This window comes from Zalophus californianus, chromosome X, assembly GCF_009762305.2.
Source record: "Zalophus californianus isolate mZalCal1 chromosome X, mZalCal1.pri.v2, whole genome shotgun sequence".
In the NCBI taxonomy this organism is placed as follows: domain Eukaryota; kingdom Metazoa; phylum Chordata; class Mammalia; order Carnivora; family Otariidae; genus Zalophus; species Zalophus californianus.
The window spans coordinates 42,813,123-42,825,665 of NC_045612.1; the positions used below are offsets into that span (position 1 = coordinate 42,813,123).

A 12,543-nucleotide genomic window follows, 5' to 3' on the forward strand; every position below is an offset into this window, starting at 1 on the left:
TCAGCCATCAGCAGTAAATGCTTTTCCTTTTATAGAAGGAACAGAATCACAGCTATTTCTTCTTTAAGCCAAAACCATGGGTTGGCAAATGAACATTTTATATAACAGGTTATTTCAGGGATCCTTAGACCTGAGCTCTGAAGTCACCAATTTTGGAGTCCTTCTGGGTATGCATCTCCTCTTTTTCGGGCCCAGAGCCCAGGATTAAGGAACTAAGGACAGAGTAACAATGGGATATGATAGAAAAAGCATTTTATTAGGAGTCAGAAGATGGGGGTTCTAGTTGGGGCCATGCCATTCACCAGCTGCCACCCCAGGGCAAATGGTTTAAACTCTCTGAGCCATAGGGTTTACTCTGTGGAGGGGCGTAGGTTATGTTATGTGATCATACAAGTTTAGGAAATGTCCTAAACTATATTTCATCCTCCTTTTAGAAACTGTAATACATATTAGAATATGATATGCACTGAGATGCCCTGAAATGCCTTGCAAAAAAGAAATCTGTTTAACTTTGACCTAGCAGACAAACACATTGCCACAGAACCTTTCTCTGACCCCCTCCTCTCCTTTCCTTTCTCTCTTCCAGAAATAACTGTTAACATCTCTTAGAAATGGAGCTCCACAGAACAAAGTTTACAAACACTGTTTGAAACACTATTTGTTCTAATGAAAAAAAATTAAAAATTTCACAGGTTCCAAAGGAAACATAATTCTATCTCTATCTGTCTGCTTTCAGAACCACATTAAGAAACCTAAATCCTATGTTCCTTGTTGCACAGAGTAGGCACCAATTTATGTGTTGACTGCTCTTTACCAACTGAATCAACATTGTGTAACTAGACTGTTCTCCATCACTTCACTTACACTAGCTTGAAATCATTATGATAACTGCAATGAACTTCACTGGAATCCATTTTTTTCTCAATATGGATTTTCATATTAATAGGGCCATTTGGCACCAAAATATGAAGCTTGGCAAATTCCATTTTCTGTACATTCTTGCTTTTCTTGGCACTATACTCTTCTTGTTTCTCTCCTGGCACCATCCTAAGCTCAGATTTAATTCTGTGTCCCATTCCTACTGATCTAATCTAAGGTGCTCACTGAGAGCTATAAGGACTAGGCTCCAAAAATGTCAAGTGTATCCTTTTTAGTGGTATCCAAATTCCAATAGGAAACTTTGAATAGTTAGTGTCCATAAAGTACATTACAGTGGAATAATGAACATTATGATCAATATTTTGACATATTTTTTCAATGTATGTAATATATATTTGGTGAATGAAATTATATGGTTTGTGCTTGGTGGTGGTTATAAAAAAGTTGTATTTGAGAGTCATAAAGACCTAGATTCATATCTATGCTCTGCCAATTACAAAATATGTGACCTAAGGCACACCACTTCCCCTAAGTTTTCTTCCTCAATAAAATGGGGACAATAATAGTATCCACCCTCATGTGGTTGTTCTGAGGATTAAATGAGAAAATGAATGAAAAACACTAAGCACAATGTCTGCCACACAGTGAGCTCTCAATAGCTATTAGCTCTCTGGGTGCCCCTATTATGATTATTATGTAGTTGTTGGCTTACAAATCACTCCTGTTATATTATCATTACTCAGTCAGAATCTCCCTTCTGTTTCTTCCCCCAACTCTCCACCATGTCTCCACATTCCACTATTTCTCCTAAAACCACTTTCACCCCAGTGTCTCAGCATTAACAGTAGAGGCATAAAGAAACAAAGAGCCAGGGCCGAGAAAAGCCTGATTTCAAGCCTGATGTGAAATTGCTTCCTCTGTGCGTAAATAGCAACCATTCTCTACACCAGAGGAAGGTTATTTTAATAAGTTATGCAGTCTCAACGACACCTACAACAATGCATTACAGTTAGTTATAACTTGGCAAAGTGAAATTAAAAGCACTTACTGAAGCCATGCATTTGAACATCTTCACCAAAAACTGATCCCAATTTCCACTCTGTAATTTTACCAAGCTTTGTGTGTCCAGATTGTGTTGCAACTATTGCTTAAATAGTAACCTAGCAGCAAATCCTTGAAATATATCCATAGAATAAACCTCTCTTTCTAGCCATGGCATTTAGACACAAATGGATTAAGAGATTATCCTAACATGTGAAGAGTCCCAAATCTCGAACTCTAGAGCTGTTTACAATAACCAGGAGGACGGGTATTATTTTCATAGTCACCAAAGAACACATTAGTGTTTTTTCTAAATAGCCAAGTGCATTTCTAAAAAGCTGAATAAAATCATGCATTTGTGAATAATTTGCCAGGTGAATGGTGAATTATCTTCCAAACACAGTTAATTAGTGCTGGCTTCCTGCTTGTGTTCATTTTGGGATGCTCCTATAATTTATGTCTGTCTTTGACTTTCTCAAGGCAGACACTCTCCTCTAATCCCAGGAGACCCTATTACATTATCTTTCCTACCCTTTCCCACTCTTCTTCCATTATCACCTGTTCTACATTCTCACTATAATATAATCAATGTTCCCTTCTCTTCTTACCACTTCAACTAGCCCTCTGCACAAAATTCAATGTGAGAATAAAGGGAAAATATCTCTAAATTAACAAACAGCCACCTAAAATGTGCTGTGGGAAATAAAATCGTTAGCTGTTGGTATCTTTGACAAATGACCTAAACACACTGACGTACATGTCTATTTGTTGTTATACCCTTCCCTATTCATCTGCACCCTCGGAAGAAATAAAAAGAAATGTCTACAACATCACACAAGTCTGCAATAATTTATATATTAAAAGTGTTCCAGAAAAGTTGCATTTAAATCAAATCCTATTTTAATGCAGCAGGAAAGCTGGCTATTTAAAGAAATCCTAGGGTGCCTGGGTGGCTCAATTGGTTAGGTGACTGCCTTCGGCTCAGGTCATGATCCTGGAGTCCCTGGATGGAATCCCATGTCGGGCTCCCTGCTCAGCAGGGAGTCTGCTTCTCCCTCTGACCCTCCCCCCTCTCATGTTCTCTCTCTCTCTAGCTCATTCTCTCTCTCAAATAAATAAATAAAAAATCTTTAAAAAAAATAAAGAAATCCTATGACAAATTCTTTTATATGGAAAAAATAATTTCATAAACCTTCTAATTCATCAGTTTTGAATATCTGGATCTTTTTATAACTGATCTATTTTAAACAAGTAGCACCTATACACTTAAAAAACACTTGCTTTACTGAAGAAATATTTCTCAGATTTATAAATTTAAAAAGAACAGTGAGAAAATAAACTCTTAAAACGTTGATAAACTTTTAAAATTTGCATACTTACAATATATAATTTTAAAGAACCTCTCTCTACATAATTTTGTAATTAACCACTTATTATTTTATATTGAAATTCCTATTCGATGGCTGCCTATTGCTAAACTGAAAACAAGTATGAGTGGGTTACTTTTTATTTTTTTAAGGTTTTATTTATTTATTTGACAGAGAGAGACACAGCGAGAAAGGGAACACAAGCAGGGGGAGTGGGTAAGGGAGAAGCAGGCTTCCTGCAGAGCAGGGAGCCCGATGCGGGGCTCGATCCCAGGACCCTGGGATCATGACCTGAGCCAAAGGCAGACGCTTAATGACTGAGCCACCCAGGTGCCCAAGTGGATTGTTTATAAATAATCCCAGCCTGATATTTTGAATTACGAGAGGACAAGCTGTTTAATTGTTTTGTAATACTGAACATGCAAATCACAATATAACTTAGATAAAAGTGCAAATTAGGGGCACCTAATTTGCCTCTCCCTCTGTCCCTCCCCCTACTCATGGTTTCCCTCCATCTCTCTCTTTCTCTTTCTCTCTCAAATAAATAAGTAAAACCTTTACTAGTACAAATTAAAAATAAATCTTCACAGAGCAACCTCTTGAACTTCTATACCAAGAGACCATTTTGTTTCTACATCAAGCATTTAACAGTTGAAGTATGTTAATAAATACATAAACTTGATATCTTCATATATGAATGATGACCACTGACCCAAGGATAATTTTGAATTATTTTTTCTCCAGCATGTGAGACATACTCAGCATGTTTTTACTCAAATTGTAAATGAAAAATTACTGCTTCAGTGGCTGAGGCTGCTTTATTCCTACATTCCCTTGACAGATTTCCTTTGGTGACCAAGGATTTATATTTTCATGACAGCTCTTAGGAAGTTAGGTAAAACAATTTTGGGCCTATGAAAATGAGTTTGGTGTGTGTGTATGTGAACTAACATGCCCACAAGAAAATCAAACCTGTGACTGACTTCTTTTTTTTTTTTTAAGATTTTATTTATTTATTTGACAGAGAGAGACAGTGAGAGCAGGAACACAAGCAGGGGGAGTGGGAGAGGGAGAAGCAGGCTTCCCGCTGAGCAGGGAGCCTGATGTGGGACTCGATCCCAGGACCCTGGGATCATGACCTGAGCCGAAGGCAGACACTTAACGACTGAGCCACCCAGGCGCCCCAAGAAAATCAAACCTGTGACTGACTTCTTTAGCATTATTCTCTCAGCTACTATTTCTCAAAGCATAATCCCTTTGGCATACAATAGAGTCACCAGGACAAAATGGCAAGTTCCCATTCTTACTGATGTACTGAATCAGAATCCAGAGGAGAGAGATGGAACCTGTATTTAAAGAGCCTCATCTTTATCCTGCCTGGGTTCTTCCACTTGATTCTGATGTGCATTAAAGTTTGAAAACCTCTGGGAGGTAGAGTTGAGGTGAAAAATGCATACTTAACTATACTAAAAGTTTAGGGAAAGTGAGTTAACACCTTATAAAATACCCAAAAGAAACCTCAGCCACAGCAACTTCTTCTTAGAAACATTGCCAAAGGCAAGGGAAACAAGGGCAAAAATGAACTATTGGGACTTCATCAAGATAAAAAGCTTTTGCACAGCAAAGGATAAAGTCAACAAAACCAAAAGACAACTGACAGAATGGGAGAAGATATTTGCAAATGACATACCAGATTAAGGGCTAGTATCCAAAATCTATAAAGGACTTATCAAACCCAACACCCAAAGAACAACTAATCCAATCAAGAAATGGGCAAAAGACATGAACAGACATTTCTGCAAAGAAGACATCCAAATGGCCAACAGACATATGAAAAAGTGCTTAATATCACTCGGCATTAAGGAAATCCAAATCAAAATCTCAATGAGATACCACCTCACACCAGTCAGAATGGCTAAAATTAACAAGTCAGGAAACGACAGATGTTGGCGAGGATGCAGAGAAAGGGGAGCCCTCCTACACTGTTGGTGGGAATGCAAGTTGGCGTAGCGACTCTGGAAAACAGTATGGAGGAGCCCCAAAAAGTTGAAAATAGAGCTACACTATGACCCAGCAATTGCACTACAGGGTATTTACCACAAAGATACAAATGTAGTGATCCGAAGGGGTATGTGTACCCCAATGTTTATAGCAGCAATGTCCACAATAACCAAACTATGGAAAGAGCCAAGATGTCCATCAACAGATGAATGGATAAAGAAAATGTGGTATACACACACACACACACACACACACACACACACACACACACACACACACAATGGAATATTATGCAGCCATAAAAAATGAAAACTTGCCATTTGCAATGACGTGGATGGAACTAGAGGGTATTAGGCTAAGCAAAATAAGTCAATCAGGGAAAGACAAGTATCATATGATTTCACTGATATGAGGAATTCTTAATCTCAGGAAACAAACTGAGGGTTGCTGGAATGATAGGGGGTGGGAGGGATGGGGTGGCTGGGTGATAGACATTGGGGAAGGTATGTGTTATGGTGAGCACCAATGAAGGGGGGGAAATTGGAGGGGGAGACAAACCATGAGAGACTATGGACTCTGAGAAACAAACTGAGGGTTTTAGAGGTGAGGGGGTTGGGGGGATGAGTTAGCCCAGTGATGGGTATTAAGGAGGGCATGTATTGCATGGAGCACAGGGTGTTATACACAAACAATGAATCATGGAACACTACATAAAAAAATAAATTAACTAATTTTTAAAAAATACCCAAAAGAAGTAGCTCTAGCTCTGTTTTTCCAGAATCTAAAAAGAAACTAAAAAAGTAAATGTACTGTCACTATAACCCATTAGGTGGGAGCATAAAAGAGGTTTGGTGTTAACTTTATTCTGGTCCAACTTAAAACCCAAGCCAAATACTATAATGCTACAAATTCTAGTAAATAATTCCTAATGGAGGTGTTCTGCAAACAACTGATAAGGATTGTGTGATTGTGGTCAAAGTGTTGATACTGCAAGGATTTGTGCATGGTCAGGTCACTTATTAATGATGTATAACTGCCTGATTGACTCTTCTCCTTGAATGAGACAGGAAGTCTAGTTCACATTGAGGAAATCAGAAATCAACCAAAAGCAGATCTTTCCTATTTGGGTTTGGCCCAATAGGGTAGTTATTGTGAAAGCTCATAGAGGAAAGGATGTGCAATACTAATTAAAAGAATAATTCAAACCTCCACAGAAGTTACTCTACAAATTCAGACTAAATAGAACTGTCATGTGTTAGGATAGAAAATGAACTAAAGTATATGTATATTAGTTTCTAATAAAATATTTTTTTAGAAATATGTATTTATTTGAGAGAGAGAGACGGACAGAAGAGTGTACAGCAGGGAGGGGCAGAGGAAGAGGGAGAGAGGAACTTAAGCAGACTCTGTGCTCAGCACGGAGCCTGATGCGGGGCTCCATCTTACAACCCTGAGATCATGACCTGAGCTGAAACCAAGAGTTGGACTCTTAACCGACTGCGCCACCCAGGTACCCCTCTAATAAAATATTTTTTATTCCTCTTCAGAATTTTGAAAAAGACAAACTGCTGACTCTTAGGGATCAAAAACTTAATTATTTAATATGCGTTACACCAATGAACTTACTCAGCAAGTGTCATCATTAGTAGACTAATTTTAACACTACCCCAAAGAGGTCAGCTAAACATATGCAAAAATAACATAGAAGGAAATCTGTATTCCTAGTTAGTGCGAATATGTTATAATTAACCAACTAGTTGATGTCAACATTACATAGTTAAACAGGTAATGCCCAAAAGCATCAGTCATAAGGTAATTAATACAATTATAATTACAATTGTCTGGATGATGTCAAATTTTACTATGGCTCAGATTTTATCCACAATACAAATGTGTGTGTGAACACTTACACACACACACACACACACACACACACACACACACACACACACACCACATACATCTAAAACTTATATAAGAAGAAAAAAAATTAGGCAAGGTTTGCTCAGAAACAATAACAAGTAGATTTTTATCATGAAGTTTCTTAGGGTCTATCACACCCATCATCAGGGAGAAATTTTATGGTATTAGGTCCTGTCATATGTCTCTGAAAACTACTTTCTAACATTCTCCACCAGATAAGAATATCCTGAGTTTCTCTCTTTCATTTGCTATGAGTAGAATTACTAGTTTATATTTTACTTGTACTTAAGATTTAAAGTACACACATACATACTATTTGTTTGGATTTGTTCCATTTAAGAATCACTAGAAGCACACAATAACATCAGTCATTTATGTGTAATTTTTTATAAATGATATTCTGGATGCAGTTCAAGAGGATGTCATTCCAAAAGCCCACTAGAATCTCATTCGGAGGGAGTCATTACCTACGAGAAGATTCTACATATGGGTTAAGTCAACATTCTAAAGTGGTTCCAGTATATCTTTTCTGAGATGCTTAGTAAGAGTCAATGATATCTTGAAGAGTTAAGAACCCTTCATAAAGGCAGAAAACAGATATGCAGCAATTGGGCCCATGTTCCCTAAATCAACTGTCCATATTCCACATATAGTTTATCAGTACAACTCATTAATAGTGAGCTCTCCAACCATCTGATTTGCAGCCAATTCTAAATTCACTGCAAGTTCACTCTTTCCAGGAAGAGTTTTGGAAACTCTTTCTTCCCATAACACGTTATACTTAAAATTTCATTTGCCATAATTTGGTAGAACAAATTTTTACCTGTAACTTTCAATTCAGTTGTTCGTCTTACAAGTTTTCCTTCATATTTCAGTTCACAAGTGTAATTTCCTCCATCTTCTTCTTGAACTTCTTGGATGAGAAGAGCATTTCCTTTCTGTATTATTATACTTCTCCACATTTTGGGCTTGCATTCCTACAGAGAAAATATTTTCAAGTAAGCAAAAAATTAAAATTCTCATCAAGTCAGTACTGGCAAGTTAGTTCTTTCACATTTTTGCGCTCTTCTCTTTGGTTTTCAAAATATATAACTAGAATTAAGTCAATGACCAGAAAAAAATCACAAATGCATCTTAATATATCTAATTTAAATATCACAACTATCAGCCCAAGAGCTACCTTAAAAGCCTGATCCCAAGTGCAGAAAGTCTTCAGAAATATTCTGCAAAAATGGAAAACATACAAACTCCCCAAAATGCAAAAGGAATATAGCAAAACCTTAAAAGTTGCTAAATATCATTATAAAGCCCTGTTGTTGTTGTTGTTGTTTTCTATTTGACAGGGATATTTCCTAAGAGTCCTAAGAGAACAGTGTTCATTTAGCAACAAAGTATACTACAAGGAAGTCTTAGGCATTATTAAAAATTCATAATAGGCTTTTACATTGGCAGTGTAGTCTAAAATAATTTTATTAATTACTTCTTATAGTTAAAAATGAACACTAATATTCCAGAGTCTCCCTCCCCATAGGCAAGAGATCCATTTGGGTGGGCAGGGGTGAGAGCAAGGGGTCAAGAAAATTAGGCTTAAGCAGTTCTCTAAAAACATAGCTAGGTAAAATAAGCACACATTTTGTTCTAGTAATGAAATGGAGAAATTATTCACTCATTTTCTGAGATAAGTGATATATGACCAGAGAATAAGATTTGGGTTTGGAAGACAATTTTTCTACACTCCTGATGGGAATGTGAGGGAGCCTTGCTACTAAGATTGTATTTTTCTAGAAAGGAATGTTTAACCCTTTTCCAGAGAGTGACAAGGACATAGCAATAACCAAGTATGTAAGAATATTCAGCCAGGTGGCTTTGCCTTTTGGGAATTTTCTCAGACTACTTTTTAGATATGGTTCCAGTTTGTCTACCACTCATCTCAAATGCTCAACCAAAGTGGTGGCCAAAAGCTGTACAAACATCAAGAGGAGGTGTAGGGGACAGCTGTGAGGGGGTGCTGAATAATCAAGGCAAAAATATTTTATCATCTAAATTCTGAATCTGTCAGTTAAGGCAATGAATAAATGATTGTGAGGCCAATGATGTAAATAATTGTTGAGAACTTTTCTCTTTTCCCACTACAGTATATACAACATCGCTTCTACCCCTCCTCCTCCTTACCCCCACTCCTGCCCTCCACACATATATCCTAAACATTCACCTAAAGGTAGAATCAGTGTTGACTCTCAATCCCCAGCTCTGTATACTTGTGTACATGTATGCACACGTGTGTGTGTGTATGTGCGTGTAAAATGATTTGAAAGAACGAGTACCCATTTAGTAGTTTCTTACTGTAACAGATTTTTTCTTTTATGATAGCAGGAGTTTTGACAACAAAACACAAAAACTGGCACTTAAGTTCACAGGTATAATATTTAAGAGATATGCTTGCTTTATGTCCAATACAACTACCCACACACATTGTCAGAGAGTAAATAAAAGTAATACAATCTAGGGCATCTAGATATAAGGCTGCTTCACTCCCTAGGGTCTTTCCAAAGAACAGTTAAGGGCCTGTCTAAAATTATATTACATACCATGTCTGGCAAGGTTTATCACCTATATGAGATTTGCTTCTGAGTTAAACCTTGGGATATAAGGTTTCTGGGAAAATGAAGAAGAAAGTCTGAACAAAAAGAAAAAAAATAGTCCAGCTGCCACTATCGTCATACAATAATAATCCACAATTATTTTCGCATTGCTTCGAACTCTGATAGCCTCAGATTTCTAAAGAATCATTCTGAAGGTTATTAAACAAAAATATGGTCCCTCTGGGCATTTTGAGAGGAAAGGAAAATGAAAACTGAGCTGCTTCACTTTCACATAGCAGTGGTGGGGGTGGGAAAATGAGCCCACACACTCATTGTATTTAAAGACAAATGACTTTGTTTTCTAATGTCATTTTTGGGGAAAGTCTATCTGCAATTAGCTCTAACCATTTTCATTTTTCCCTGCACACTGCTTTGATTTCTTTTTCCCCAGGAAGTAAAATCTAAAGAGTATATAGGAGTTAGATAATAACCACTGATGAAGAACAGCCTGGAATCTTTACACATTCTTTGGGCTAGATTGAGATAGTACCAAGTGCTTTCCAAGTTACCATCTAGCCTTATAAAAGATTATTTGTACCTAATAGAGTTTTGTGGGTTTTTTAAACTGTGGCATAGGAAAATGTTATTGTCAGGTCATCTCCACCCTTCTGGAGACAATGTAGTATAGATGAAAAGGTGAACTGCAGTCAGAGCAAGACAGCTCTAGGTCAAAATCTGGGGTTCACCCAAGTTCTGGGATCTTGGGCAAATTTGTTTAAGTTCTTTAGGTATCAGTTTCTTACTCTGCATATGAGGATAACATATACTACCATGTGAGCAGCCAGAGCCCAGAGACTTGCAAAGTTTATTCGTTACGCTCTTGTTGGGCAGCACTATATATGGTGGTCACCCAGCACAGAGAATGTTTTCCGTCCCTAAACTTTCACAATCTTGGATTATGTCTCCTCCAAACCCCTAGCTCTCTTTGGTGAAAATTGGTGCTAATGTACTAATCAGCTGAAACCAAATCTTCACTAATTGGTTAACTATCCCCAGGAACATAATACTTTAACCCACTGAAAATGTAGAACTCTAAAGGGCTACTCCAACATTAATCCTAGCAGGTGGGTAGAGAAACTATATTTTTTCAGAAGAGGATTGAAGATGACCATCCTGCCCCAACCAGCCCATCCTTTACAAAATTACTTCATTGGCTATCCCTTCACATATCTGTGTACCTATATCAAACCTCAGAAGACTTCCAGCCTTTTTACTCCAATATTTGCAGCATCTCTCCCTTAAACTGCTGGCTGCTAGGCCTACTACTGTCATTACTTCTCTCATGTCCCCAATCTTCCTATGACCTCTTTCCTAGTGAACAGGCATAATTGCCATACCTCATTGCTCCATATCCATTTAATTTAATTTTGATGGCTTGTTAGGCAAAGAAATTTGAAACATGTAAATCAAGTCTCAAGATGGTTGTTTATCTGAGGCAAGGAAAAACCATCAAAGCCTCAAACATGAGCAGGCCCTAATATTGGTACTTTAGGACCATTAAAATAAAACTTCTTCAACTTGAAGGTTTTGCTGAAGGCCAGTCTTGCTGGAGGTACCTAAATTCAACAAACAGCTCCAGTTCATAGCCTAGCTGATCCCTCATAGAGCAGTTTGTTGTACAATCTCCTTGTTCAATCAAAATAATGTCAACCCTTAAAGCCCAGCTTCCTTCCCTCCCTGCCAGCCTTCCTGAGTGGCAGGTGTCACTTGCTAGTATTTACTAGGTTAGGAGCCCAGAATGTTCAATAGAAACATCTGTTGACCAAGTTTCTTGAAGTAACCTGTTGCTAGCCACGTTTGGATGTTGGAATTTCCACCCTGAAATATTCACAGTACATTTCTGAGATATCATCATTATACAAACAGGTATTTTTGAATCAGTTTGATTTGTGGTCATGGTTATTTCAGTGTTTTTCAGAGCATAGGACTCATTTCTCATGGCAAGAACACCAGGAAAATTTATTTAAATATTTATTCTGATTCTGAAGTTCAGACACAAAGTAGTTGTACAACCATAAACCAATCATGTAATCTCTGGTCCTCAAGGTACTTTTGCTCAAATACCTAATACTCACGTACTCAGACCCAATTTCTCTCCTTTCCCCTAGAGACTGGACTATTTCATAGAGCATCTAGGCATCTGCCTAGCAATCTAGGGAACCTGAACTATCTTTAATTTAAAGATGGAAGACATAGGAGCACAATTGTAAATTAAGTATCAACTTGGCTCTTTTCATCCTTACCTCTATTCCAAATTCACAGGATAACAAACTTCAGAAAGTCTTTTCCCTCTCTAGGTCTATTTCTCTTTCTCTCTTCACAGTCCTAATGTCAAAGTTGGTACCCCACAGTGTAAAATTATAAGTTCTAGACTCAAATACTTGGGTTGGAATACCAAGTTGTATGTTCCTAAGCATGCCCCTTAGTTGATCTAAAAGCCTCAGTTTTTTCACCTATTAAAAAAAGTGGTGATACTAATATTTACCAATATGGGTGATTATAAGGATTAAATGAGGTAATGTATATAAGTGTTCTGTAATATAGAGCATCATATGCTAAAAACAATAAATATTAACTACTATTCTATTATTATCACTCTCATTACTCTGCTTTCAGATTACATACACATCTATTATGACATGTTAATGACTGTCAGGAATTAATGTGATTCACATTTCTACAGGGGTCTG

At 37.4% G+C, this 12,543-nt stretch overlaps 1 protein-coding gene across 1 annotated transcript in view; it reads right to left on the bottom strand.

Annotated features, from left to right (window-relative positions):
• The window catches only part of IL1RAPL2 (interleukin 1 receptor accessory protein like 2), a 636,713-nt gene that overhangs the window by 551,844 nt on the left and 72,326 nt on the right, over nt 1-12,543 (bottom strand). The window contains exon 4 of the mRNA XM_027607319.1: nt 8,035-8,188. Within this exon, the coding sequence (XP_027463120.1) occupies nt 8,035-8,188 (154 nt within the window). The remainder of the gene's footprint in view (nt 1-8,034; nt 8,189-12,543) is intronic.